This window comes from Rhea pennata, chromosome Z, assembly GCF_028389875.1.
Source record: "Rhea pennata isolate bPtePen1 chromosome Z, bPtePen1.pri, whole genome shotgun sequence".
In the NCBI taxonomy this organism is placed as follows: Eukaryota; Metazoa; Chordata; class Aves; order Rheiformes; family Rheidae; genus Rhea; species Rhea pennata.
This window is the reverse complement of record NC_084702.1, coordinates 66,279,002-66,306,177: the sequence shown is the minus strand read 5'-3', so window position 1 is coordinate 66,306,177 and position 27,176 is coordinate 66,279,002. Positions and strand designations below refer to the sequence as shown.

Here is a 27,176-nt window from a genome sequence, read left to right as displayed (position 1 = left end):
ATATGTATGTAAAGTAGGCTTAACATAATAGTCATTAGGGATCTCCTCAACCACAACCTTCTCTGTTGTGATTACCTTACCTTCTCTTATAAAATTATTAAGCACACTTTTTTATGAATGATTTATCTAGTTTTATAGCTGCAACTTGGTAATACAACCATACAGAAAGCTCATTTTATGTTCTGTTCTCGTGGCCTTCTGTGCCCAGCATCCCTGTTGTTCCCCAGCTAAGCAGCAGTGCAAGAAGCGCGCCTAGAACTTGGAGCGCCCAACGTGGACTCGGGGTCCGGACTCACTGCTTAGCGCTGCTGCTGGCTCCCTCTACGATTCCACCACCTTGGTCAACTTTGTGGTGTTTCAGTTTCCTATTTGTAGGTGAGGGCTGCTAATACTTAACTTCCACATAGGAACAAAGCATCCTGATACGCAGGAGATGTTGTTGCTCACATAGCGTGCTGTGCTTGATTCTGTACTAATGTTGCATTACCAAGGCAGAGTTGTTACCTTTTGCGTGACCCCCTGCTTGGAAATTGATACTGGATCCCTGGATGGTACAGATCATTTCTCTGATGCTTTCTCTTGTGGAGTTTTCCCCTAAGTAGACTAGACTAACTAGACTTGGAGAACATTTTGGCACAGGGAACAGGAACTAACTTTCTCCAAGGATGATGTGATCATAGGGGAAGAGAGATTATGCTGACCAGATATGCTAAAAATTACATACCTGTAACTTGCATTATCTGTGCTAAGTTAGTTTTAGATTAAGATAAGAATTTAAAATGTGATAACTGTTCCTGAGTAGACCTGCTAATGACTGGGCTTTATATATTCACCTTTTAACATACCTTTGGCCGCAGCAGCCCTAGATTCAGTTTTCTGGAAGTGGATTTACTGCTCAGCTTTTCTGTGAAATTGAGGCATTTAAAGCATTAGGCACAGTGGGAATGTTCATCTGCACATTTTCTAAACCGAGATTAATCAAGTGTTCTACTCAAAATAATGATTTTGTTATCCTAAATCAATGTGTAGCATTTTTCCTTAAAAATTAAACAGATACCTTGTTACTTCAAGTCTGCGATCCTAGAAGTGGCCCATAGATGTGGCAAAATTTGTGTCTTACTGAATTTACAATCCAAATGGAAGATAACACACAAGGAACAGCTTTAAATAGATTTTGACAGTGTTGGTAGTTCTGCTGAATATGCTGGAAAAAATTTCAATATCTGGCTGAAAGTAGCAGAGGTGTTTGTGAAATAACTGCTCTAAAATATTCCAGTAACTGAAGTTTCTTTAGCTGTTAACACTTATCCAGCTATTGGGTCAGCCCATTTCTCTCATTTTAAAATGAAGATCTGCTAATTTTCTTCCTATGGAATACAGCGTACAGACTGCAGAAACCATTTGTGGCACTATGTGCGAGTGAGGAAAGCTAAGAAATTGGAAATAAAGCTGACCGTGATCTCTTGCTCCACATTTTGAAAGAGCTTATAGACTTAAATGCCTTCTCTCTTTGGAATGACCTTTTAAACCCAGGGAACAACGTACCTAAACTAACAGTGTCAGTGTACAGATGTTACATTGACGATAAATATATCCATCAGTTTAATACCAACATGCCCTAATACTTTTCTCATCAGACAACTTCTTTAGTGATTTTAGGCTACCACAAACTGTATATCCACCATTTGTGGTTACGTCCATTAGCTTGCTACTAGGATCAGATCCAAATTCTGTGAGTGCTAGTGTTACAAGTAGATCAAAAAGGTGTATATTCTTAATTATAAAAACAAAAACAGCCTTTTTTTTTTAGTTTTATTATCTTTCCTCATAATTTTGCTTTATCAGTTCATCATGCTGATCGAAGTGTTCACTTTTTACCAGCTAATAATACTACTATCAGTAGGACAATTTAATGTTAAATGAACTGAGTCAAATTCTGCTGCTGCTGAATCATGTTACTGCAAATTTCAAATCAAAGCTAAGATTCAGTTTGAATGGGTCTAGCAAAGCCAGATGTTATGTCCTGGGGAAGGGCTACAGGCAGTCATATTTTAGTAACAAATATACATAAGGTGGAAAGGAAACTAACAGGGTAAGCATAAAAATATACTGCCCCAAATATATACTTCTTTAAATGAGAATATTCCATGTTTATTGGTATCCACTTCTGCTCTGGCACTCTGCTACTCTTTAACTCATACAGAATGCTAGCTAAAACATCTCATAAATAGTCTAAGAATTTTTTGTGAAATTAAAAATAGATCTTTCGGGGTAAATATACAACACTGAACCAGTGAGAACAATCAGATTGGAATGTAGGGGAACCTATCTTCCCACAGTTTTATGTGCTTTAAAAAGGAAAACCAGCAGAAAGTTTTGCACTGTAGATATTACCGTAGGGTTTATAACATGTGACTAGTAAAATCTTTGCAGTGATGTGTGAAAACTAAATCTGGATTTTGGAAAGGTTAATTCTATTTTTTCACACTTAGCAGCAGTTGACCCACTGTTAGTATAGCAAGAGCAGTCTATTTTACCCGATCCTCCCTCAGTCTCTGGCCGCAGTGGAAGCAGCTATTTTCTTTCACCACACTTTGCAAGCAGCTGTCCTCTTCCCATCTCTTTCCTTCCTGGGCAGTTGCCATCCCACTTCCACCATCAGCAGGGGTCGAGAAATATGAAAAGGGCAAGGAGGAGGGCAAGGAGCTGTTCCTGCAGAAGTAGCTGCTCCCCATACCTTCCTCACCCAGTGCAACAGGAGGAAGCCAAGGTCTCCTTTGGGCTGCGGTGGCAGAAAGGAGAACTGGAGTGTTTGGGCAGTGGTCGCTGCTTTAAGAGCTGTGCTTCTCTGTGCAGAAATGGCACTGGCTAAATGGCACCATTTCATGGCCTATACATCTAGTTTATGAACTACATACCATAAACGAAAACCTATTTAAAGAATCATACAATCCTTAAAGAAAGAAGTGCTAGTCCTTTTTGCATATATTTTTTCTGTACAGCTCTGCCATCATCTCTGTTCGTGCTAGAGCTCCTAGTAACAGCTGCTTGTTACCCTATCAGGTAACTTTCAGCCACACCAGTAAGTTAAATGTACAACTCCAATCATGACAAATTTTTCTTGGAAAAAGTAGCTTTCAGGTTGTTTTGAATAAGCTAGTTGCATAAAAATCATGCACAGCATGATATGTATTTCCTACCATTTCTGCAGTTTGGTACCTCAACATTTCAGTTCCAAAACTGTTTTTAAGATCTGATGTGAAATATGCATGTAAGTACACAAAGCAGTATCTACAGCAAGATCTGTAACAAGTATCTATATCAAGAAATTTAAGTGTTACACATACTTTAATCATTTAAGATTTAATAAATCCTTTTCCTCTAATATGAAAAAATAAGACACAGGGAAATTAAAACACATCCATAAGAGCTCTACAAGTTTTATGTTTTGGGGACTTCAGTACTCTGTAAGAATATAGCTGTTGAGTACTTCTCTGGCAGCTGAGCTGTTCGTGAGAAAGCTGGCTGATCCACAATTTTTTTCCTGTAAATTGTAGCTCTCTGCTATAGGGAGTGTGAGATTGGACGATAGCCTGCCTTCCTAGGGAGACAGAAACTCAATTCCAAGCCAGCCAAAACCAGAGTCCTGTTAACCAAGAAACTAATTTAGTAGACCACCAAGTAATCCTGCAATTAATTGTTCTCTGCGACCTACAGAACAGCTAACATCTGTATTCATTTTCTAAGCTATGAAAAGGCTACAGACTTTGTGGGATTTGGGTGGTTTTTTTTAACGTGGAGTGAGGGCACCTTGTATGAACTTACATTTAGAGCCGGCTGTGAATATGGCTGGTCAGGTCTCCGTAGTCTTTCTGTACTTTTCCTGTTAGAATTTGCAGTAGCAACAACAGAAGAATATCTTACGTGAATGAACTATACTGAGTTATTATTTCCTCTTAGTGTACAAGTTCAATCACCTGTTATCAATTCTGATTCCTGAAGGCAAACTTTTATGCAGTAAGTGAAATAAAAATCAGGACTAATTTGTACATCAGGCTAATTTCAAACTCAAAGCTCCATCTACTGTGATATTCTACAGTTCTGGTAATGTTGGGCTAAATGATAACCTAGGTCAATGCGATTTATCCAAGGCTGCTCTACACCTTGTAATCGAACTGGAGACTAATCAGTCCACTGTGAATGTAGTTGCTTATACACATGATTCAAATGTGATTGTTGAACATCATACACATTTTGGGAGCAGATGATATCATCATTAATGACCTTTAAGAATATGTATATATTTGAACTTTTGTGGTAAGTTTTTTTTTTTTTTTTTTTTTTTAATGGAACCTTTTATCTCTCCAAAAATAAAGTTCCCTCATTAAATTTAATCAGTGTAAGAACCACAAAAGGGGCAATCATGCTCTTTCCTGAGTAAAATGAAGTAAGTTCCACTTGTGTGCAGAAAGCTTCCACGTATCAGACAGGTGAGACTAAAAAGACTGCAGTTTACTCCACAGAGCCAAGTATTGAGTAGGATGATATAAACATGCTGATCAGAGAGAAGAGAGCCAGTTGCTCTTGAGTGTTTTGCTGACAAGTTCGTGTGAAAGCAGCCTTGCTCCTTGTTTCAGTATGGAAGTGGATACAGAGGCAAGTCTGCTGTTCAAACTGTAGATGAATTAAGCTTTGAGATTTAAATTTAGCCTCATACAGGATTTATTTTTGCAGCTAGCCCTCACAAAATCAGTATGAGTGTAAGCAATAATTCTGGTAGCGGTGGATGAATGATCAGGCTCTCAGCTGTTTCTCAGGGCAGATGCCTTGCAAATTTTGTCTGTAAACATCTACTTACTCATGATCCTCTGTAAAATAACAGCAGAAATGGGGAAATGTGAATGTACTGCTCCATTTTCTTGAAAAGTAGTAGAATCTGCTCCAAAGATTCGCTTTCTTAATTGCAAAGCGTGCAACATGATGGGCTTCCTGGAGGGGAAGGTGTCGTGAAGCAGACTTGCGCTCCCCCTGCCAGCCAGCCAGGCATCCCCTGAGAAGCTCTTCTGTTTATAATGCAAGTTTTAGAATATCTGGTTTTAAGTTGGTAGTTCACCTCTGGTAGGTTAGACCCTGAAGGGGATGCGGTCCATCCCTTGCCCTGCGCCTGGGCTGTGGTGTAAACGCAGGCGAGCCATTTCCTTTCCCAGTGTCTCCATTTCCCCTTGTGAAATGGTTAATGACACTCACCCCCACTGTAGCCTGCCTCAGGATTTGCTGACCGGAAAGACTGTCTGAAAGCATTAAAAGATCTCTGAAATAGATGTGGTACATCTCCTTCAGTATTAGTACTGCTGTTTCTGTTGCTTATTTTGCAGAGAGGTCTTAGTTGGGGTTTTCTTTGAAGAAATGTTGGGCATTGGACCTGAGTAACCCCTTTCAATTTCAGTTAAAAATTTCTAATTATGACCTGTCATCTCCCTTTACCTTTCTCATTCTAAAATATAGCCTTCCTCATAGTGCTGTGCTAACTGCAGGTGCCCGCTTAGAAGATTAACTGGGTGATTATCATCTTCACTAACTCTTAACAGGTCACTAAATCTAGAGATTACCGTGCATGGCTTCTTGGTTTATTGCCCTTAAAAGGGTCAAGCTGGCTTGATCACTCACTGTGTAACCCACATCTCCACTTCCTTAATAAATACTCTCTCATCAAAATACTTTCTTGTCTCATCAAAATATATTCTTACCTCATCAAAGCATAACATTTTCATATGTGAGGTACTTCATTAAAAAAAAAAACTTCGGACTTGTTATTTGGGTATTTTAATTTTCAGATCTTACCAATGCAAGGAGAGGGAGAAGTGAAAGGACTTTTTAAAATTTTATCAAATGTCCAGACAGATAACAGCTCTCCTTCAGGAGTTCCTACTTACCTCACATAGACTTGTTTTTGTGACGCTGCATGTAAAAGTACTGAATAATGTTTTTTTTCATGCTGGTAACATTCAGTTACCAGTCCGTCAGCTTTGTTGATTTATACCAACTAAAGATCTAGCTTATGATCTTTTTATATGACTTTTCCAAATGTTTTATGTAATCCTTGAATGTACTAGGCTACTTCTTGGTAGATGTGCACAGCTTGTATATTCAGATTTATGTGGACCTGAAGCAGCAAATCAGTGGGGAATAGGGCCATGGAAACAGTGCTCATATGATTTTACAGGAGAGATGTGGAAAGCAGTTCCACACATTGGTTCCCATTATCTAATATGTGTCTGTTTATTTTTTACTTTGAAACTTTTTAAACGGAGAATTTTACTTGAAATTATTTTGAAAAGCAATTTTGTTGAACAGATACAAAATCATATACAAACTCCTGTATCAGCTTAAACTAGACTTAAAGTTAGTTTCCATCCATAAATTACAGATGTAAATTAAGTCTGTATAAATCATTGCTTATACTGGTACAAACTTCTAGACACAAAGAATCGCACCAACTTAAATGCACTATTTCCAGTTGTACCTTTTGTCAAGCTGATGAATCTTCATATGTTGACCAAGCAGTAGGAGATGATGGAGGTAGCAGCATGTGAAGGATTTCCTGCTCCTTTCTGCAGATGACCAAGACAAATAAGTGACTACTTTGACTCAGGAGTGGCCATCCTGAAATCCTGCCAAAATCCTTTGTCTGCCAGCTACTAGCTTTCATTTAATCTGGTAGTTAAGTCAATAACTTCCTTAATGCCATATGAGCCTTGTAATGTATTGTTTAATCTGGTTTGCAGCACGTAAATAATTTAGCATGCATTAGACCACATAACTCAGTTGTCTCGTAGTAATGAGCTGTCAAATAGTCCCATTAGTCTAGGATAAGTATCTGGTCTTGAACTTGGAGTTTTACAGCTTCTTGAAGATGTTTTCCCTAGAGGAAAAAGTTTTTGTGTAAATACTATTGCAAATGAAACTCATAGAGAATTTTTCTGGAATTATTCTTTGAGATCTGAAAGGTAGGTTTGAGTTCAAGATTATTAAAAGAAATTGAGGTACTTTTTTCAAAAATAATTAGCTACAACCCAGCCTTGTTTCACCTGAGGTCAGCAGGACCTCATTTGCAGTGTGAAATTTTTCTTGCACGAGCTGTCCCTGTCCATGATCAACTGATCATATCACAAAATAGCTCACGAGAGCAGATGCGGACTTCTGCACTGAAATTTAATTTATATTTGCCAGAGTGCTAGTTAGTATACTTAATAACTCCTGTGATACACAAATACTAGCACACAAAAGAAGGTTTACAAAGAAAATACCAACTGGAGCAATAGAATTGGCCTGCTATATAAGTGTGATCTGGTAGCCGGTGTAAGAAGGTTCTTTAATATTGAGCATGTTAATTATCGTGCAGGTTACACTTGTGTTCCTGCCCGAACTCCCAGTAATGTCACATAGGTTGCTTTCTACCAAGATTCCTATGTTCAAGGTCTTCATTCTGTTGGGTTTAAAGAACTCTGCTAGGTGAATTACTTAGCCATGTTCTCACGTTAAAATAGCCTTGCCTGTTTAAAAGATACAGAAAATCAAGATACAAAAAAGCTACTAAGTAATTAATTATCTGTGTAAGCACTTATAATAAAATGTTTTTTTGTTTGGCAGCTTAGGTAAAACGATGTTTTTTGATACAGATTACTAGGAGGAGATTCTAGATATATTTTCAGACATTTCTTGTCATAATATTTGACATTATATTGATGCATTATGTTTCTTTAAACAGAATGGAGTATGCTTTAACACATATAGAAAAATTCTCTCACTTTGCAATATAGTATACAAATAACAAAACAAAGAGATGGATTTTGTCTTTTGGATGATTATTAAATTAAAAAAAAAAAAGGAAGAAGAAGAAAGAAAGAAAGAAAGAAAGAAAGGGCCTGGGAAAAATTATTGAAAAAAGTTGAAAAAGTGTTTATAGCCTGAAAGAATTGTCATTCCCATAAAGAGGCCTGAATCCCCTTTCTTAGTGACACAAGTACATGTAAAACCCAGTGTCAGCTCAAAAATTCCTATCTTCATAATAGCAGCTGGATGTTACCATGACTTTTAGCTGAGATGCATCTACTTTGCAGCTGTGATACCTTTTTTGGGTTGAAAGGGAAACCAAACAATGAAGTGTTTCCCGGTTGAAAACTTTCATACCTAGGTGGTAGGCAGAACCTTAAAATATAACTTTAATTCACTTTTAGCAATTGTCTTCTGAAAGAGATGATCAACTAATTTTACAGCTAAGGTCCTCCCTTGCAAATATCTTGTACATCAGGTTAGTGTTGTCAAAGCATAACATATTCTGTTGTAAATAAAGAATTACTATGGTACATGCCACAGCCATCTGCCTTTTAGTTGCTAAGCCAGTTTCTGGGGCTATCCCTTTGTTAGCTTTCAGTACAACTGCAGAAGAATGCTCAAACTCTGGATTCATTGAAAGGCTCCTTAACAGCATCTAAGAGCTGATAATCGGTTGGCTTGTTGCCCTTTTTTTCAGTTTAAATGGGCCCATCAGAGTAAAAAGTGCCATTTTCAGTTCCAGTACTTAAAATTATTATAAATTCTTTAGCCTATGTAGCACTCTAATGATATGAAACCACCTCTGTTCCATTCTTCTAGACTGTCACAAAGAGGAGTCTTTGATAATCCTCAAATTGGTGTCAAACCATGCATAATAATTGCAGTTTTATGCCAGAGACCTTCATTCTTTAATAGTGGTGCTTCCCCCACCCCCAACCTTCCCCAGAAATGCACTCTGTATAGGAATTTTTTTACTTGTGGTGCATAATTTTGGTTTCAGTGATAATGAATTCTGATTTTTTTTGTATCCTGGATTACTGCACAGCCTGGGTGAATGCTGTGCGATTCGTATCATTTGAGACAACTTGTTGTTTCTACTTGTTAACACAGCTGAGAATATAACACTGACAAGGAGTCTATAGAAACAGGCTTTCTTCCAAGCGCTGCTGCTGATTCAATCAAACTGTAATATCAGCTCGCAAGGAAAGAAGTCTTGAAGTGCCCGGCCCTTGCAGACTGCGTTTCGTCTGCAGAATGACTCTGTCTTATGGCATTCAGTGGAATGAGGCTGAGCAGGCAGAGGGATTTCAGCTACGCATACGGAGCCAAACCTGTTGGTACTACGTGACGCAAGCACAGGAGGAAGATTTTCTGTTGGTAGCACAAATCTTGCCGTGAGATCACTTGTGAGAAATACACACGCTGCAAAAATAAGTAAATCATAAGGCCTTTTCCCTAAAATAAGTTTGCAAGAATATGTGTGTATGTGTTTGACCTGTACATAAACGTATGGTGCAGTGCAGCACAGGACTTGAGAGCCTGGTTTAACGTTCTGTTTTTTTTCAGCTATCGTACTTACTTGGTGATGGAAGTATTTCTGTGTATTCATATGTGTTGTAAGTTCTTGTGTCTTTGCCTGTTCTTGATCTGATGGAATGATGAGATGTAGCAATATACAAAAATCTGAACTTTTTCAGACTAAGCCTTCACTCAGTAATTTTGTTGCACAGTCTGCAGCAAAAAAGCCACCTTTGGTTCTGGAATAGTCGTACGTGTGTTACTTTGGCAAGCAAAACTGAACTGAAGGAGGTTATAGGGGAAAAGTTTTTCTCATATTTGGAGATCAGTGGGTTAATGAAGATGGCAAAAGCAGAAGTCCTTTCTTAGGCACAGTTTAATGAACAAGAACAGAAAGGTTTTCTGTACTCTCCTGTTGGTCCTCTCAGGTTCAGGCACTATCTAAACCTTAATATTTTACCTCAGACGGCAGTTCTGTTGTTAAGCAAAACTCTTTATGACTTATTGTGGGTTTAACATGTTATCTGACCAGAGTAGGTGGAAACCATTCTGTAGATTATAGCTGTACAATTTCTCTTCTCAAAGATTTTCCTAGCCTGGCTTCCCCCCATCTATACTGACTATATTTATGTCCCACTGGAGAAGAGTTGTGTTCAGATTCACTTGTGATTGACCATACTCTAATATCACTATATAAAAAAAAAGCAAACACTTTTTTTTTTTTAATCCTTTTTATAACTCCTGGCTCCCTTTCTCTACTGAAGCAATTAGCCTGAGCTGACCTCTAGCCAAATGTTCCTGTGGTCAGGTTTCAGCTGCCTTGAGGACAGTCAGCTGTTGTAATTTTTTTCTGGTTTTAACTCCCTTCCTTCCTGCAAGCTTTAAGAGTTGGGTGAGATGTAGACTATTATTCCTTAAAATAACATGCATTACAGACACTGAAATTTTTTGTCCTTTTAAGTGGCAGGGACTTTGTTAGTGGCATTTGTCTTTCATCACGTACAGGAATAAGTGCTGCAGGACAGATACTACTACACCATAAAAGATCAGTTTTCTCCTAAAGCTGATGAGAAGCAAGAAGCTGTCTCTTGCTAGGTTAACATTGCAGCCTCTAAACAATACTGTTCTTGTTGGCAGCAAGCTTACAAGAGTGGTTTTAGAGGAACAGCAGTGGATTTTTTCAAAACAAGTGTATGAGAATTTTTGCAATAATTGTCTACTGATGGAGGAGATGGCACTTCAGAGGAATCTTCTCAGAAATTTTCTTCTGTATGACTGAAAGCAGTACTGTGATGGGGCAGCTCCTGCTTTGGAACACATTTTCTTCCATGAGACCTCTCTTTAGTTGCCTTTACCGGAGCCATGGCAGTACAGCATGCCCTCGGCCTCCAGCATTCCTAGAAGTGGTAGCCTTGTCTGCAGCTCTGCTGAGCTCTTGGTAGATGCAAAGGTTGCAGAATCCCTAGTGCTTCACAGCTCTTGCACATACTACAGCACTTTTTGCCTGAGGAAGATCTTGAATATGACCCTGCCTCAAGGACTCTGGCTTTGAGCTCTGATAAAGGTAGCATGGGACCTCCTGTTTTCTGCACAATGGATGGTACATGGCCTGTCCATATTTTTTGTATTTTCAAACAAGAATGGTCATGGGTTTTGAGCTAAGTCTTGCCTGTGTGTTGGCCATACTCAGTCACCTATGGAATTTTTCTTCTGCATGCCACTTGTCTTGAGAGACACTTTGTTGGAGGACCCATTTGGATTTGAACAGAGCGGCAACACACTACTGAGGCATTAAGCAGGGAGTTAGTCACCTTCAGAGTTTAGGAACCTAAATTCATTTAGTGCCCTATTTCAGGCCACTGAATGTTTTGGTCAAGGTCTGTGACTAAGCAGGAAGCTGAAATGATCAGTACAGTCCTACAACTGCTCTTAAATAAGTTGTAGCTGCTGCTGGAGGGGCAGTCTGTCCTCTCTTCAACCCTGGCTGCTCATTCCCACGTCTGTGCTGTCCCCACTCTGTTCCCAGTATGCATCTTTGTGGAATCATATGATAAACCAGGTCAGCGAACAGATTTGTTACAACAAATATTTATGGAAGTTTTTTGGCTGAATTAATTTTAACTTGAACAATTTCCTGAAGGAGTTTACTGCATGTAGGTACGTAAACAAGTCTGTGAGCACAAGCAGAAGAGCAGTACTGGAATGGGATTGGTTTTGTCTGCAGCAACAAAACCTCATTCAAGTTTCAAATTATTGTTGACCTCTGGGATGTATTTGCAGATCCTGGGTTAGCACCCTGGCTCTCAAACCTCTCTTCTGTGGAGGAAGCTGAGTTGGCTTCCAGCCACAGCAACAGGTAAAGGGGATGTTCATGTTGTGGACGGCTGCATGTTAGAATTGATGCCGTTCTAATTACGGAGTTTTTCGGTGTGATGTGGTTGTGAAAGCTGAAACTCTGTTCACAGATGTGCTTTGAAAGACTGATTCCATTAATGATATTTGTGTGGAGAATTCCTGTGAGGTTTTTTTTTTTGGGGGGGGGGGGAGGGGATATTTTTGTTGTTTTCTTTTCATGTTGTTGGGCAGGAAGAAATAGGAAAGTTTAGAGTAGACTGGTAGGAAACTCAGCAGAGGTTGATGGAGAGGAGAGAAGGGGGAAGTGTGGATAGAGGCAGCCTGAATGTGTAAGTATTACGGTACAGAGCGAGCAGAGGGATTGTAGATGAAGTGTGGAAAAGGACATTGTGCTCAGGCCTATCAAAGAGCAAAACAAAACTTTAGGGAGAAATGTGGGCTGGGAAAATTGATGTTTGGGAATATGTGCACAGAGGAGCACAGCCGATTGGAGGAGCACATTTTAAGAGAAATTTCTTGTGCTGTGGAAAACTTCCAGTTGTTCAATGCAAGACAGAGTAGGATTTTTACCAGAGCACAACTCCTTCCTGTCCCCAAAAGCAGGCAATACTCATGCGGAAAGGCTAGAGGGGAGGAGGGACTGTTTGATAGAGTAGAAATAGCATAAGAGGAAAGGAAGTGACAAATACAGAAAAGCATTTCTGTAAGAGATTTATGAATAGGGGACAATAAGATTCCTTTAAACACAAATACAGATGCAGTGGGGTGGGGGAGTGATTTAAAAAAAAAATCAGCTGTGCTTGGACGCGCTTCGGGATTTGTCAGTGTAGCTTCTCTCTGAGAGCAGAAGGCTTGTTGGCCTGTCATTGCTTTAGGAGCTTTTTTCCAGCCCTGTGCCCTCCCACAGCTGCAGCCTTCCACTATGCCTTGGCCCTGCTCCACAGGCTGCTTCGCTCTCAGACCAGTCTCTGTCCTAAATCCTCGGTAACCCGTGTCTAGTCGCGCCATACATTTTCCTTCCTTCCTGTCCGCCTGGGAGAAAAGGAGGTGCCCTCAGACAGACCTGGGTCTGGTTGGACAGGGGTAGATCCTGCACAGGTCTTGTTAGGCACCCAGAGGACAGCTCCTCCGACTCTTACCTCCGTTCAGCCAGTCACACTGAGCAACCCTGGCTCCTTCTGCCGTATGCCAACTAGGTCTGGCTGAAGGGTGTGTGAGAGTAAGAGCTGGGAATCCCTGAGGCAGTCTGGGTGTCAAAGCAGATGTGGTCGGGCGGGTCTCTTGGTTTGTCTTTGCAGAGGTTAAACTCTAAAGAGCGGTCAAAATAAATTCTTGTATTGCATTTGAAACTTGAAAATTATTGAGCCACTAAAGATGTTAAGGAAGATGTGAAAATGCACCTTCACAGAAGATGTGAAAAACACCTTCTGATTTTCAAGTTTTGTACTAAAGAGCATGAGTGAGAAATTTAGAGTTTCTAATTATTCTACATTCTTTCTGCAGCGTGAGTGAATATGTTCTTTCGGGGCAATAAAATTTAGAAAAGGGAATTGTCTCTTAAATTTAGTGTTAACATATTTTTAAATACCCAGTGTGCTTGTGTTTTACAGTGGTTGATGAAATTCAGACTTTGCTAATTGTACTGGGAGACTGTTTTTTAATACCAGATTTGACAGCATTAGTTGTGTTAACACCCATTTAAAGATTGTTGCTCATTAGTGGGCTTGGTTGTTTGAACATTGCTGATGTAGTCTCCTGTTAGATGAAGAAAGAAAATGTCCAATTAAAAATACTTCAGATTAGAAGCACAGTTTGTCATCCATGCAAATCCAAAAGTGGAGTCGTTATTATATCCTTCCACTGCCTCGCTGAGCTGGGATGGCAGTTTAGCTTGGCAATTTCATGCCAAAAGCTCAAGTGTTGTTTCAGTGTTTGTGTTCATTTGGGTGTTTTAACTTTGCTTTTGAAGGTCTCTGGTAACCTCTGTGCTCCACTGGCACTATTGTAAGCTGTCCATGTTACATATTTTTCCCTACTATGGATGGACACCTCACAATCTTTTGTTTTGTTTTTTGTACGGTTTTGTGCAGAAGGCTACATTGCCCACACGTGCAGCACAGCCCAGGTTCTGCCCTTCTTTGTTATCAGAGGCCAGTGGTTATGGCATGAGCAAAATAGTGTCCCCCATACGCAGTCGTGTGATGGAGTTGTAGGATGAGTTTGTGGTGCAAATAAACTGGGCAGAAGGAAGGTATTACTTTCCGAGGAGGTTGTAAAGACTTGTGGGATGACTCTTGGGCCAAGGACTGTGGGGTGTGCTGTGTGAATATGCTTGGGTCCATCTGAAGATGCCTGCTCAGAATTGACACCGAGAGAAGTGTTCAGTGTGAGACACCCTTCATGGCAGTCCCTAAGGACAGGCCGGAGAGCAGAGGCACTGAGACACGTGCTCTCAGTTGCACAGGAAGCCAGTGGGGAGCAGAACAGAGAATTAGTCCAGGTTACTCAAATTCTTGCTGTCACCACAGCTACTGCCTGTGCTCTTTGCTAATTGAGTGCTACTTGCCTCTGGCGGTGACGGTAGGCATTAAGCTGGGTTGTTCTACTAGCATCTTTTGGACTTTCTGGTGTGGGAGCTGCATTATACAACTGCATCGCTCCTCTCTGTTTTACTGCATGTAGACCCAGGAAACAGTATACATGGCCTGCAAAGACACACACAGCTTTAGGAGAGCATGGCCTGGAAAGAGGATCATATCTTTGTTCCTTGAAAGAGATATTATTGCTCTTTTCCCACTTTCACGTTTAGCCGAGGCTGATCATTGGATTCCATTTTTGAAAGGTTGTTATAGGAAAAGTATGGTTATTTCCTATGAGCAAGATAGACATTGAAAATACTGATATTTTTCCTTTATATTTAATCAACTAGTGATCCATAAGCTAGTCATGTTAAAAAAAAAAATGGTATTTACTATCTGTCTTAGACTGTAAGATAATATATGACTTTACAAGGCAATAAGCCATAAAATAAATACACTTCTGGTTTAACTCCAGTCAGATATTCAATAAAACTAAATGGTAGCTTAAATACTATGTAACTGTAATAATATAAGTTTATAAAGAAACTCTCTGATTGTCTTTTATTATTACAGAACCTAGAGGTATGGATCTTTGGCATCTACTGTTTACTTTGGCACTGGTCTGTGCAAATGACTCTCTCTCTACAAGTGATGGTAAGTTTTATGATATATTTCTGTCTCTTTGTGTATATGTAGACTTTATATGAAGAGTATTTTTATATTATATGCATCAGAACTATGCAAGTACCCTGACTGCAGTAATCTGAATGCACCATGTAAAAAATATGTCAGTTAATTTTGTTACGAAAATGATGGATAAGACAAAGTGTTGCAGATTTAAGGTGAATTTAGTAGATGGTGAAGGTTTGTGGCACGTAAAGAGGTTGAGTGAATGTTGATGTTAGATAATCTAGATTTTCTTTGCCTCGTTCTAGTCTGTCTAGTACTGACATTATGAAAGAATTGAATGGAGGTTAACTTTTAATAGAAAATTTTTTTTTCCTTAAATCTTTCTAGTGTTCATATGTTAGATGTAAAACTTTGGAAATATGGAGGAAGCATTTTCAGGCCATATGTTTTGAGTCTAAGGCCAGTATAAACAAATTTCATAAGAAATGCACTTAAAAATTGTGCAGAATGGATTAAAAAAGGAATTTGAAAAGAGCATGCAGCCTCAACCAGCCAGATTGCTGTGGGTAGCCAATAGAAACCTTTTTATCTAGCGCAAATTCTGAATGCACGTCCTGTTGTGGTTTTGATTCATCAGATCTGCTCAGTTTTTTGCAGCTACTGAATCTATCCCTTGGCTTTCCACAGTTCTCCCCCTTCTCAGCCTTAAATACCTCAGTGTGTATCAACTTCCATCTTCTAAATTAAATGCAGCCTGGAAAGTATTCCCTCCGGCTGAGCTTTCACTGCTTCTTTCTCTTTTTGCAGGTAGCAATGATTTAGAACAGCGTTTGTACATTCTAGAGGCCTGACTTGAGTCTTCTTGATCCTTTGAAGCTGGTCTTTAGCTACTTTAGCACTAAGATTAGCTTCAGTGGGAGTTTTGCATTGCTTCAGACTCATCTGGTTATGCTGGTTAAGACCTGCTCTTGCAAACAAAAACAGCTTACTCAATGTGCTCTGTCTTGTTGGGGCCTTTGGAGAGAACAGTAACAGTTTTCTGCAATGACTTAATGTTATATGAACGCATCATTTCTTCTCCCAGAGCTACTGAACCAGCTGCCCTAGAGTGGTTCCTTGAGCAGGTGTCCTCCTGACCACCTAGCCAAGAACAGTGTTAGCAGAGAAGGTTAGAGGGGCAGTCTGACAAGTAATTTTGTAAAAAGAGGAGTGGAAACAGCTTCCACCATAAACTGTAAATGAACTGATAAAATCTTTGATGAAAATTTCTTGCATCTTTTGAAGATTCGTTTCCTTTTCTCTTTAGCTCCATAGTTCTGCTCCTACCTAAACATTACTAAATGCAAATTAAATATGCATAGAGTTGCAAACCGTGTTTCACTAGCCAGTTTAGTATTGGTTTTAGCATGTGATACTAAGGCAAAGAGCTGTGGCTCAGTTTCCCATAGTCATAACTGCCATATATTTTAAATTCATAATCATCATCCTTTTCCCAGATATAGTTCTGCATTTTCTTGGAGTTGCATTCTTACCATTTCTGGATATCTCTATTTGCAGAAGTAGGGAAGAAATATGATCAGTATTACCTTGCTTATAATGGAGCTGAAAATAAGATGTAACAATAGATTTGAAATCTATTTCAAAGAATCAATTTTCAATGGTTTCTTCCACAAAGATTTTTTTTTTTGAGGGTTTTTTGTTTGTTTTTTTATTTATTTTAAAAAAGTATTGGATAGGGGAAACATAACCATTCTTTTTATGAGTGGCTCAGACTGTGCCATCTTTGTTGTTAGACACCAGATCATCTGCAAGATTCTCTCTCCCTTGTAGGTTAAGGCATTTTCTGTTACATTTACCAGGTTTATTTTGAGTTCCTTCATTGGTTGTTTTTGATTTTGATTGCTAATTTGGCTAGTCTGCTTCGCATTTCAGCAGTTGAGGGGTGTGACGCAGCAGCAGTGGTTACACTAACATTAGTTCTACTGTGGATGACTGTTAAAGGCAATGAATGAATTAAGTTTGCACGTCTGCTCCCTGGCTTTCTTCTCTTCCTACTTGCAGGGACACTTTCAGTCTGCCGCGTGTTTGTCTTACGGGAAATGAATGTACCTGTTTAAGAAGTGTATAAAGAAGTCTGTGATAGTGCACTGCTTATTTTCATAATAAATTTGGGCTGAAATAAGTGGGGTTTTTTATTAATTCTTATTAAATTATTTTGCATCCTTTGTCTTCTGAGTTAGTTAAAAGAAGTTTCTGATAGGAATTTGCTGAATAAAGCTATGTACTCTTTTCTTTCTCCCTCCCCCCTCCATTTTGTGCACCACTCCCTTTATTTAGATCTATGAACTGAAAAAATTTGCAAATTTGTCCTTGATTCTGCTAAAATATGAAATGTCAGTATTTTTCAGTGAAATATGATACATGTACCAGCTTCTATTCATTGCTTCTTACAGAATGGTCAGAAGAAAAAAATGAATGTGGCTGACTTGATCTCCTCTCCCCCTCTACATCTATATTTTACAGTGTGTTCATTAAATGGGCAAAAATAATCCCTGCTCAGATGCAATCTGCTGGACCAATTGATTTCTCTCCTGAAGTTCAGGAGCACAAGGCATAAGAGGATTTTTTGGTCTTTGGCAGATGAAGTGTGGTCCAGATCTCCTAAGTTCTGTGAAAATTTCATGTTAAATATTAAAAAAAAAAAAAAAAAAAAAAAAAAAAAAAAGTCACTTTTTGCCTGGTTATGTATCCACCGTCAAATAGTAACTTCCATGAGCTAACTTCAGGAACCAAAATACTGAAGAACATTTAGATTGTGTTCTTGTACTTAAATCCAAGACACAATACTAAATAGCTACATCCTGATCTGCTGTATTTTTACAGAATTGTGTATGTGAAGGGAACAGAGCTTTAATGTTTTAATAAAATTCTAAACTTTCAACTACATTTAAGGTTGCAACACTTTTATTTTGAGAGTGGGGGAGCTGGTCCACTGGGAAAGTCAGACACAGAAGTGTAACTTGAATGGGAATATTTGAAATAACAGCGTGGCAGAACAACCATGTATCATTCTTGCGTGATTTAGGACAATTATTAGATGAGATCGGTTTCTTAGCCAGTATCATTTTGTTCCTTTTTTCCGTGTGAGCGTGCCTGTGTATACAAACAGTTCTCATGAACCTCCAGCCCAACCCATTACTACGTCATGAATTCTGACAGTCTTACAGAGCTCTGCCAGCACAATCTTGCTGAGACCTTCTTACATACTTTAATTATATGTGCTCCAGAGGAATTGGATCTGCTGTGCCACAGTTCCCTGAGAAATCCACTCTGTTAAGTAGCAGTTTTTGTGACAGCACAATAAATGATTAGAGGTAGTTGCTAGTCTTACACCAAAGCATGTTACTGACACAGTGTAATATTGACTTGTACATGGAGGGATCTGTAGAAGAGCTGCACACTTCTGTGTCTTGAAAGTAAAGTTTATGTGCAGCTTTACAAGTGCTGTGCTTTGAGCTGGCTTTGTGCAGTGGGGTCAGATCCGCCCTTGGCGTGCAGTTAAATCCCATACGTGTTTCCTCCTGGCAGGAAAGAGAGTGTGAGGCCAGCAGTTGGCTGGAGAACTGCAAAACATTCAAGACCAGATATTGGACATTTAGTCACTCATTTGCTGTCTCCGGGCTGGTGCCAGTTCTGCCAGAGGCCTTCTGTTGATTTAGTTAGTTTTTGTACTCGCCTTTTCCTAAGAGCCTGGGTTGCCAGCTCCTTAAACAAGGGCTATGGCTATAGTAAACAGACAGCGGTGGCTGCCATCTGAGAGATGGTGCTAAATGTGGCCAAGTATGTCTGCCGCAGCAGTTCTCCATGCATAATTCAGAGTGGAGCAGTCAACAGAATTCAGGCTCCTGAGAGTTTAGGTTGCTTTGAAGATGGGGAATTGCATACTTCTGAAAATCCTGTAGCTTTATTTTTAGTTAATGAGGTACATGAACAAGAGACAGTACTGATTGATGAATAGATTAGCTACTTCTGTGCAATAACAATCATGGTTTAAGAAAAAATAAAGAATTTATATGCATGTACACATAAACAGTTAGTATGAATGCTTACATAGTTACATACATAGCTATAATATATGCTGGAATATATGCATTTGAAATGTCTTGTTATTTTGGTTTAAGATACCTGCTAACATGGGAGAGGATGGGTGGGTGCTCCAATCACAAGTTGCAGAAAGCTTAGGAAGCAAGAATAAATTTTGTGTGCTTGTTCTTTCTCTACAACTGACCAGCGTAGGTCAGATGAGGACATAGAGGAGTAAACTGGGAATTAGTCCCAGTTAATAAAACAATACATAAGCTCAAGCAGTTCCAAAACTAATTTCATCCCCAGTGAAAAGAAGTGGGAAACATCTTTTATCATTTTTCATATTAAAACAAAGTTCATTCCAGAATATTAAAGCTTTGCTAATTTATCCTCTGAAACAGGTTTAGAACGGCACTCAGGTTTAATGCTAGCACAATAAAAATACTTCAGAGTGAACTGTTTTTTACAATGATATTTTAGGAGAGACAAGCCTGAATTTTATTTAATCTGATTTCAGAAATGTTTTTAATTTTTTGCAACACAGCTTTGTTTTGGGGGAATTCTGCTGGTTTTTTTCCTAATTCTTCTATGTAGGTTTTGAGCTCAAATGCCGTACTTTCCTGTTTTACATAAGAAATATGATTAATTACTTAATTGTGTCCCTGATGAGACACACCAGATCTACTTGTATTTCCAGCGAAATCTTATTTTGTTATGCTGGTGTCTACTCTCTTCTTGTAATTGGACACTCTGTGTGCATTTCATATCCAGAGTAAACTATCTAAATTCAAGTGTATGCTGAGTGTCAAAGCTCCCGATTAACAGATCTAGGGATTGAATCTGTTATCTACGCACAGGAATTTATTGTCATTAGAGACATCTCTAGGTACCTGAGACATCTGTATGGGGCTGGCGGAGGTGACAGAGCATCCATGGGAGATGTGCATCCTTCTGGAATGGCAGTTTAAAGCCAGGCATCTCAAAGGTTCCTGAACATCGTGTTTAGGCAACTAAATGAACTGCAGCAGCTGAACCATTCTTCATGTTGGGAATATATTGGCTAGCTCTCTGTTGACTTCATGGGAGGCTGGACACCTAAAGGTGAGATTCATCTATCTGTGAATACCATGTAGATGCTATAGGTATCCAAAATATCTACATGAAACCTGGACATAGAGCATACAACCTAAAGGAGAACCATATCTTTTGAAGCAGAAACTGAAGGCAGGCAGAATACCCTAAGTAATCTGACATAGTCATAGAAGTTCAGGCAACTAAATTTTGCCCTAGATTGCACATAGAGAGCTAAGCGTAGGTCTCTTCATTTTGAAGAGTTTAACCGTTACGGTTATGTGCCTTGCCAGATACGCGTAATTCTGCGTGCTTTCTACCGGATGGTAATATAGCTGCTTAACCATTGGTCTTCTATTGGTCTTCTGTGGTCAGCTAGGCTGAGAGGTCTTATTAGTGAATAGACAGGATAATAGCTGTCAGCATGAAACTAAGTAGCAGGCTGATGTTATCTGAAGTCATGGATTTGAGTTTCCTGACACTAAGAGGAATTTCTTAATCTGCAGCATATTCTCTGCTGAGAATCGAGTACCTAAGCAAAGTAAAGGAAACTGTTACATTGCATGCCTGCAAACTAATTGTGTCTCTCTCTTTCTTTCCTTCTTTCTTTCCTTTTTTAACAGGTTGCACATTTTAAACACTCATCTTAAAAACTGTATGTTTGATTATAACATACATGTGACCATTTATGTTTAAATATCACCTGACGTTAGATTAATGGAAACTCTTAAAAGCCAGATGGAGAGTTTTTTTTTTTTTTTTTTTTTTTTGCATTTCACTATTCAATCAGTTAAGAGACTAGCCGGTTTCACTTTCAGTGATCTTATAATATGCAGTTCTGCACTACGTGACGGTACGGAGAAGTCTCAGAGGGTAAAGCTGTGCATTAATGCTTGGTGTCAGCAAAGGAATGGTGCTACCTAGGATCTCCTTTTTCGTGGGATTTTAAAATTCATGGCACTATATTCAGAATTTGAGTACAAAATATAAATTTGAGGTCAAACCAAAGTGTTCCTTTGATTAGAAGATAGACTGCAGTCCTCATGTTGAGCTGAAGTGTGGTGAGATGAAAAAAACATTTACCCACGTTTAAGGCATGTTTTTAGTCAATATCAGCTTGATAAGAATTTGTCAGAATGACTGTTCTGCTTACCAGCAATTTGGTTGTGTCTCCTTATCTGTCTTGTAGTTTTATGGCTTGTGTGTATGATCTCTGTTACAGGAACATGAGGGGAGCTGATTTTTCTGTGTTGATTCTTTGAGATTGTTGGGTGGAAAACACTCTCAGATAGAAATAAACATTAAAGATGTTTTCAGAAATGTTCATACAATTTTTATAAGGCTCTTTTCACCTATTATTCCATTAGGATCAAGATTATGAAAGTACTGAGATAATGAGAATTAGTCTGCCCACCAAATAAATGAATTTTGCAGGATTAAAAGATAATATTTTGATTTGTTACTGTTTTTCTTAATTCAGAAGCCTTTTTGGATGTTTGAATCATAAATTTTATTACTCTCAATAACCCAACTATATAGTAAAGAGGAATACTTTTAAACTATGTACAAGACGTTGTAACAGTTATAGTACCGCAGATGGAAGTTATACAGTCTTAACTGTTAGTCACAGGAGTTCTTAACTAGCTGGCTTGGTGCATATTATTGGAGCATCATAGGCTTCCCGTGAACATTTTTTGCCATAGCTAGATCATGATTTTAGTGTTAAGATAAATACTATGTTGCAGATGCCTGACATATAAACAGGTATCCTTGCTGGAATATTTGTTGATATATTTGTACATTTTGGATGAGTACATGGGGGTTGAGCTGGTTAGAAGATTTATTGAATGTGTTTTTGTTCTTTGAGACTCTTTTTGTGACCCTCGAACCTTCTCATCTTCACATGGGACAAAGTCAGTATGCGTTGCAATTTAGTAACCTTTTGCCTGGGATAGTCCATTGACCGCAGTGAGACAAGCATAATTAGTTTCTTAGATCTGGTATACCAGGCAAGCAGAGGAGTTCTTAAATGAGTGGCCCTTATAAAGATGACTTTTGAGTTGAGAGATTCATTTCTAAACTAAATTCTTGGAAGAGATCTATTAGATTGTACAGCTCATAGAACAATGGTTATTTTTATTCATGAGAATTTATTTTGAATTTTAAGAGGAGGAACTAACTATACTTTAGTGTGAACACATTCTCATTTTAAGATGTGGTGCTAGATGATATGAAGTAGTTTATATAGACAAAAGATACCTTGGGAATTATCCTACAGACTCTCAGGTAGGTAGCTTTGTGCTGCCATAGTGCCATTCACATCGGTGGGGCTGGTCGCATGGGGAGAGCTAAGCAAGTAAGTAAGTATTTATTGTCGACTCAGAGGTAAGGTTGTGTTTTAATTTCGTAGCAGGTTGGTCTCAGGACTGGCAAACTGTTCCTTGCCATGGGGTCTCACTTTCTATGTGGGAGATGAGATTAAAAATGTGAGATTTGTCCATCTGCTCATGGAGTTGGAAGATAATAGGGACTTTGCTGCCTGGCCTGAAATATTCAGAAATCTAAAGATCAGGAGCTGTGTGGCAATTTTGGTTGAAGATGTGTCTTGTGGTTTAGGCAAGCTAGAATTGTATAAATTTAATTTATAAGGTAATTTAATTTAATTATTTAATTTATAAAGCAATTATAAATTTTAGCAGTCAATACAGTGACAAGCCAATTCTCATACATGCAGGATATTCCTTCCTTCTTAATGACTTCTTTGATGATCAGGAAGACTTGATATTTTTGCATATATTCTGATGTTGTTAGGAAGTGCCAAAAGATGAATGGGAAAGGGCAGAATATTTCCTTAGCTTAATCTGCAAACTCTTGCCTTCTTTTGGTAAATAATAATATCATAATACAGTTGGTAGTCATCATAATATATCTGGTAGTGCATCTTCTTAATTCTTATAAATGGAGTCTATTTGCGGTTATGTGCTGCTATAATATGGGGTACAAGCCAAAGCAGAGTTATCATTAAACCGTGAAAAATACATAATTGATACCAGATTAGTGCATCTTGTTTTACATGGACAGTGGCAGAGTTATTGAGAATACAGGTTTAAAAGCTTTTATCTGCAGGCAAAGCCTTTAAGCAGTAGCCCTATTTCCAGAAGTTTAAGTATCTCTGAGCAAGAAAAATGTTCCATTATATAGTAGAAATTGCTATAGAAGCCATTCCAGGAACTAGGATCAGAAAGTTTGGCACAGGGAAGTGTAAATTATACCACTCTGATCTGGTTAAGCCATTTCTGCTGGAGGGAAGATTCGTTCTGGCAAAGACCAAAATAGTATTTCCATCATCACTTTCCATTGCGATTAGGCATGGCTTTGATGGCTAGCAGAAAATTTTGAGGGAAGGCCTTGAATCAGTGCACTTCTGAGTTGCTTTTAACACTCTTGCTTCCTAGCCAGTACTGTATGTTTCGAATAAGCCACTTGTCTATGCCAAAGTGACAGTATCTGTGATCTCATATGGAAAAGAAAGAAGTCCACACTGTATTTCTTATGTATTGGTAATATGCACAATACTTTAACAGGAAGAGATTTGGGATTTTTAAGAGTGGGAGGTACTTGCTGCATTTGAACTGTGGACAGACCTCTATTTTGTAAGGGAAAAAAAAGAAAATAAAAGCATACTGTTGAAATTTTCAGCTATAGTAGCCCCTAAAAATCCATATTCAGGCTTATAGGTGAGTAGATTCAGTGGTTAAAATGCGAACTTGCATTGTCACAGACTTTCCTCCTATGTCCTTTCCTCCAAACCACATCTGACTCCAGCTTTTACTGATGAAAAATTCAGACCTAAGGATATCTTTGTCTGCTAGACTGCCAGGCAACACTTTGTGAACAATCAGCTTCAGTCAGACACCCTGTGAAATAACATACATGCCACAGTTTTCCCATCCAGCTATCTCTGTTATCTTTAACATTCCTGCCATTGTGTAGATTTCTTTTATTACTGCTTAGTTGCCATCATATTTTCTTCTCTGTTTTAAACACGAACTCATCAATTTGTTCTCCTTTGATTGCCGGTTTTGAATTTGTTTGCCAAAATCAGCCTCATCTCTGTAATTTGCATCAGCAATAGTCAGCAGCAGAAGTCAATCCTTCCACCCCTTGGCTGCAAAGCTTGTAATCCCAATGTACATCTCTCTCTCAAGCAGCCAAGCCACCAGCAGGCATACTTGTCCTCCTGTGGACCAGAATTGCTCCTCCTTTACCAGCAATGAGCTGCACACAAAACTGCTGGCTCCCGCTGGTCACTTGTGGCTTGCTTTTGATGGAGAAGCTGTAAGGCTGTTGGGTACAGATCAGAACAGTTGAGTTACGCCCCACTGCATGTAAGAAGTAGCTTCAACTCAAGTGCTTTAAAGTTGATCAAATGCTTAAGTTCCCATCTGAAGAGGGACAGACTGTGTTTCTGATACTGTGTCGGATGTTCTAGTGGCAGCGAGCGAGAGAATGTGTCTGACGTTTTCTTCCTATAATCTTTTATAATTGCTTCTGTCAAGGCAATGATCAAAGTACATGAGCTTAATCCAGTCTAGTGAGCCAAGAGTCCTAAATATCTAGCTGTCCTGCAAAACTAATTTCTGCCCTCAGAGATGTGCAGTCCCACTTGAACAGCTGCACTTGTATCTCCAAGTCTGGAATTTGATCCAAAACTTCGTTTACCAGAGTTATTCTTCTCACTAATTACAGCCATCGGAAGCAATGTGCTGCTGTTTACAGTTGTCACCACTTATGGTAAAATCCCAGTTTCTGTGCAGCTGAGCTAATTTCAAACAAAAACTTTTGCCCACACAGGCATTTAAGTCCGTGTTTTTAAGGAGGAAAATTAGATTGTGGACACAGCAAAAATGGGCCCAGCAGTTTGTTACAGCTATTTAGGAAGTTAACAAGTGAGAAAATTCCTGGTTACAGTTTGTTTTATTTTTTCACTTCTGTTTTGGTATTTTAAATATAGTTGTATATTTCACATGAACTTTTTTAAGCATTTTATACAATATTAGCCAAATGAACTTAATCAATAAACTGACTGTGAAAAAAGAAGAGGAAAATTAGTTCCAGCAAATAAACACTGATTTGTATTATAAATGTATACTGCCTGAGTTACAACGGATCATTCCATGCAATGGAGTGCCTGCATAGCAGTTGCTTTCAGTACTGTAACAGGGAATCTGTAACACAGCAAAGAAAGGAAAAAAAAAACCTCTGGTGTTATTGTACATTTCATAGCATGCGGTGAAATGGCCATGGGAAAAAATATTTAAACAATGATATAGTTACTATACAGTAACTTGCCCTACCTGATTTAAAGTACAACAGGTTTTCAGAACCAAGAGACTGTCTAGAAAGTTGCAACTTTTCGTGCTGTACTCTTCAAAAGTCAGTCAGAATTACGTTTGGAAAAGAAAAAAAAAACATAGGGAGGAGAAACACAGATCTGATTTTTTTTCTTTTATGTGACTGGGAATTGGAGAAGGATCATTGACCAGAAGTGGTTCCTGCCACTGCAGATAAAGGAGCACCTGTTCGGCACCTCAACATGATTTCAGCACTCTGCTCTCTTGAGGCACTCCGAAAGATCAGAATTAGAAGAGAAATGCTGTAAAGCAAGAGTTCACAAAGTGCAGTCCTTGAATCACATGGAGTGTCTCTGACAGCTTAGCACTGGTGACCCCGTCAGCAGAACCAGATAATTTTGGGGGTTGCGGCAACAGTTCCAGCACTGTTGGGTACTTGGGGAAGTGGAGCCATCAGCCGTCTGGAGGGTGGCTTAGTTCGGCCTTGCAGAATTTGTGGTCAGACGGGCTCCAGGCAGCCCCTCATCTGGTTATTTCAAACCTTGACTATCTCCCCTGCCTTTCCAGTTACTCTGTAGCAGCAAAGGTACAGTGCTACCGGTCCTGGGCTGCTCACCCGATTCCAGGGGTGACAGAAAGGGGAGCTGGAATGACGTAGTGCCGGGGAGCTAGTCCGTCGAGCGGCCCTCGGCGACCAAACTCTGGCAAGGGTGTCTCTGTTCCCTTGGGCAATAAAAGTACCCAGCGTAGGTTGTTTCTCTTCTCTGCTTCTGGGAAGGTGCTAAGGATGAACTATAGGAAAAAAAAAATAGCCTAGGAATGACTCTACACGACAGGCAGAGCTGCAGGCTACAAGTAAGGATTCTTTAACTTCTGTATCTGGAAAAAGTCCTGGGATTTAACAGGACAGAGGTTTTTACTTTGCAGCATGTTTCCGTATAAGGGAGAAAGCAATATTAAATAGTAACAGCAATGGTTAGATTTCAGCAAAACTTCTGGGAAACTGTCACTTGTTAGGGATTTTAAATGCTCCTTTCCTAATGTGACAAAGACTTTTTTGTTTCCTGAAGTACAGGAATTTTTTTGCAGATAATTAAAAATCTTATAGAAAATAGATAATTCCATCTTAGGGGCTACGTTCTAGCCATGAGAAGGGCTAATAGAGTTAATATATCGTGTAGAGAACCAGGTGGATTTTCTGTAAGGACCTATTTTTCATTCTCATTAAGTTAGTCAAATTTACCTAGGAGTTTCAAAAAAATGCAGTAGGAAACTTAGGTATAGATAGGAATTTATCACTTAAATCAGCCTTGGCACTGGAGAAATGGGATGTAACAAACATGACATCAATTTTAAAAAGAATTCAGAGAAACTGCATGCCAGAAAGTTTGTCTTTTGGGCAAGGTTAGTTAGAAGAAAATTCTGAAAAGAGCATAGATTGGTAAATGCACGGATAAATATGATGTATTTGAGAGTCTATGCAAATAATGATTGTTTTGAAAGGTATGTGTTTGTCACCAGTGCCTCCTGGACCTTTTAAGACCAGTGTCTCAAAAAAAGGTATGGGCAAACACGTGTGCAGCCTCTAGAGTGTGAGTTTGCAGAGAGCCTTTGAAATGACACCAGAGCAAAGGTGGTTCTTCAGTCAGTACAAACAGACGTTAAGCAGATGAGAACTTTTTGGCTTGGAAGGCTCAGGGGTGGGACGTGACAGAAATCTGTGCAGTCTTGCACGGTGCCAAGAACG

At 39.1% G+C, this 27,176-nt stretch overlaps 1 protein-coding gene across 6 annotated transcripts in view; it reads left to right on the top strand.

Annotated features, from left to right (window-relative positions):
- The window catches only part of GHR (growth hormone receptor), a 130,799-nt gene that overhangs the window by 46,932 nt on the left and 56,691 nt on the right, over positions 1–27,176 (top strand). For 5 of the 6 annotated variants that reach the window (XM_062600019.1, XM_062600014.1, XM_062600015.1 and 2 more), the window contains one exon: positions 14,862–14,942. In XM_062600019.1, coding sequence (XP_062456003.1) covers positions 14,873–14,942 — 70 coding nt within the window. In that variant the 5' untranslated portion in view covers positions 14,862–14,872. Of the gene's footprint in view, positions 1–14,861; positions 14,943–20,010; positions 20,106–27,176 lie in introns of those variants that run through there. The other variant, XM_062600020.1, reaches the window with a different exon arrangement.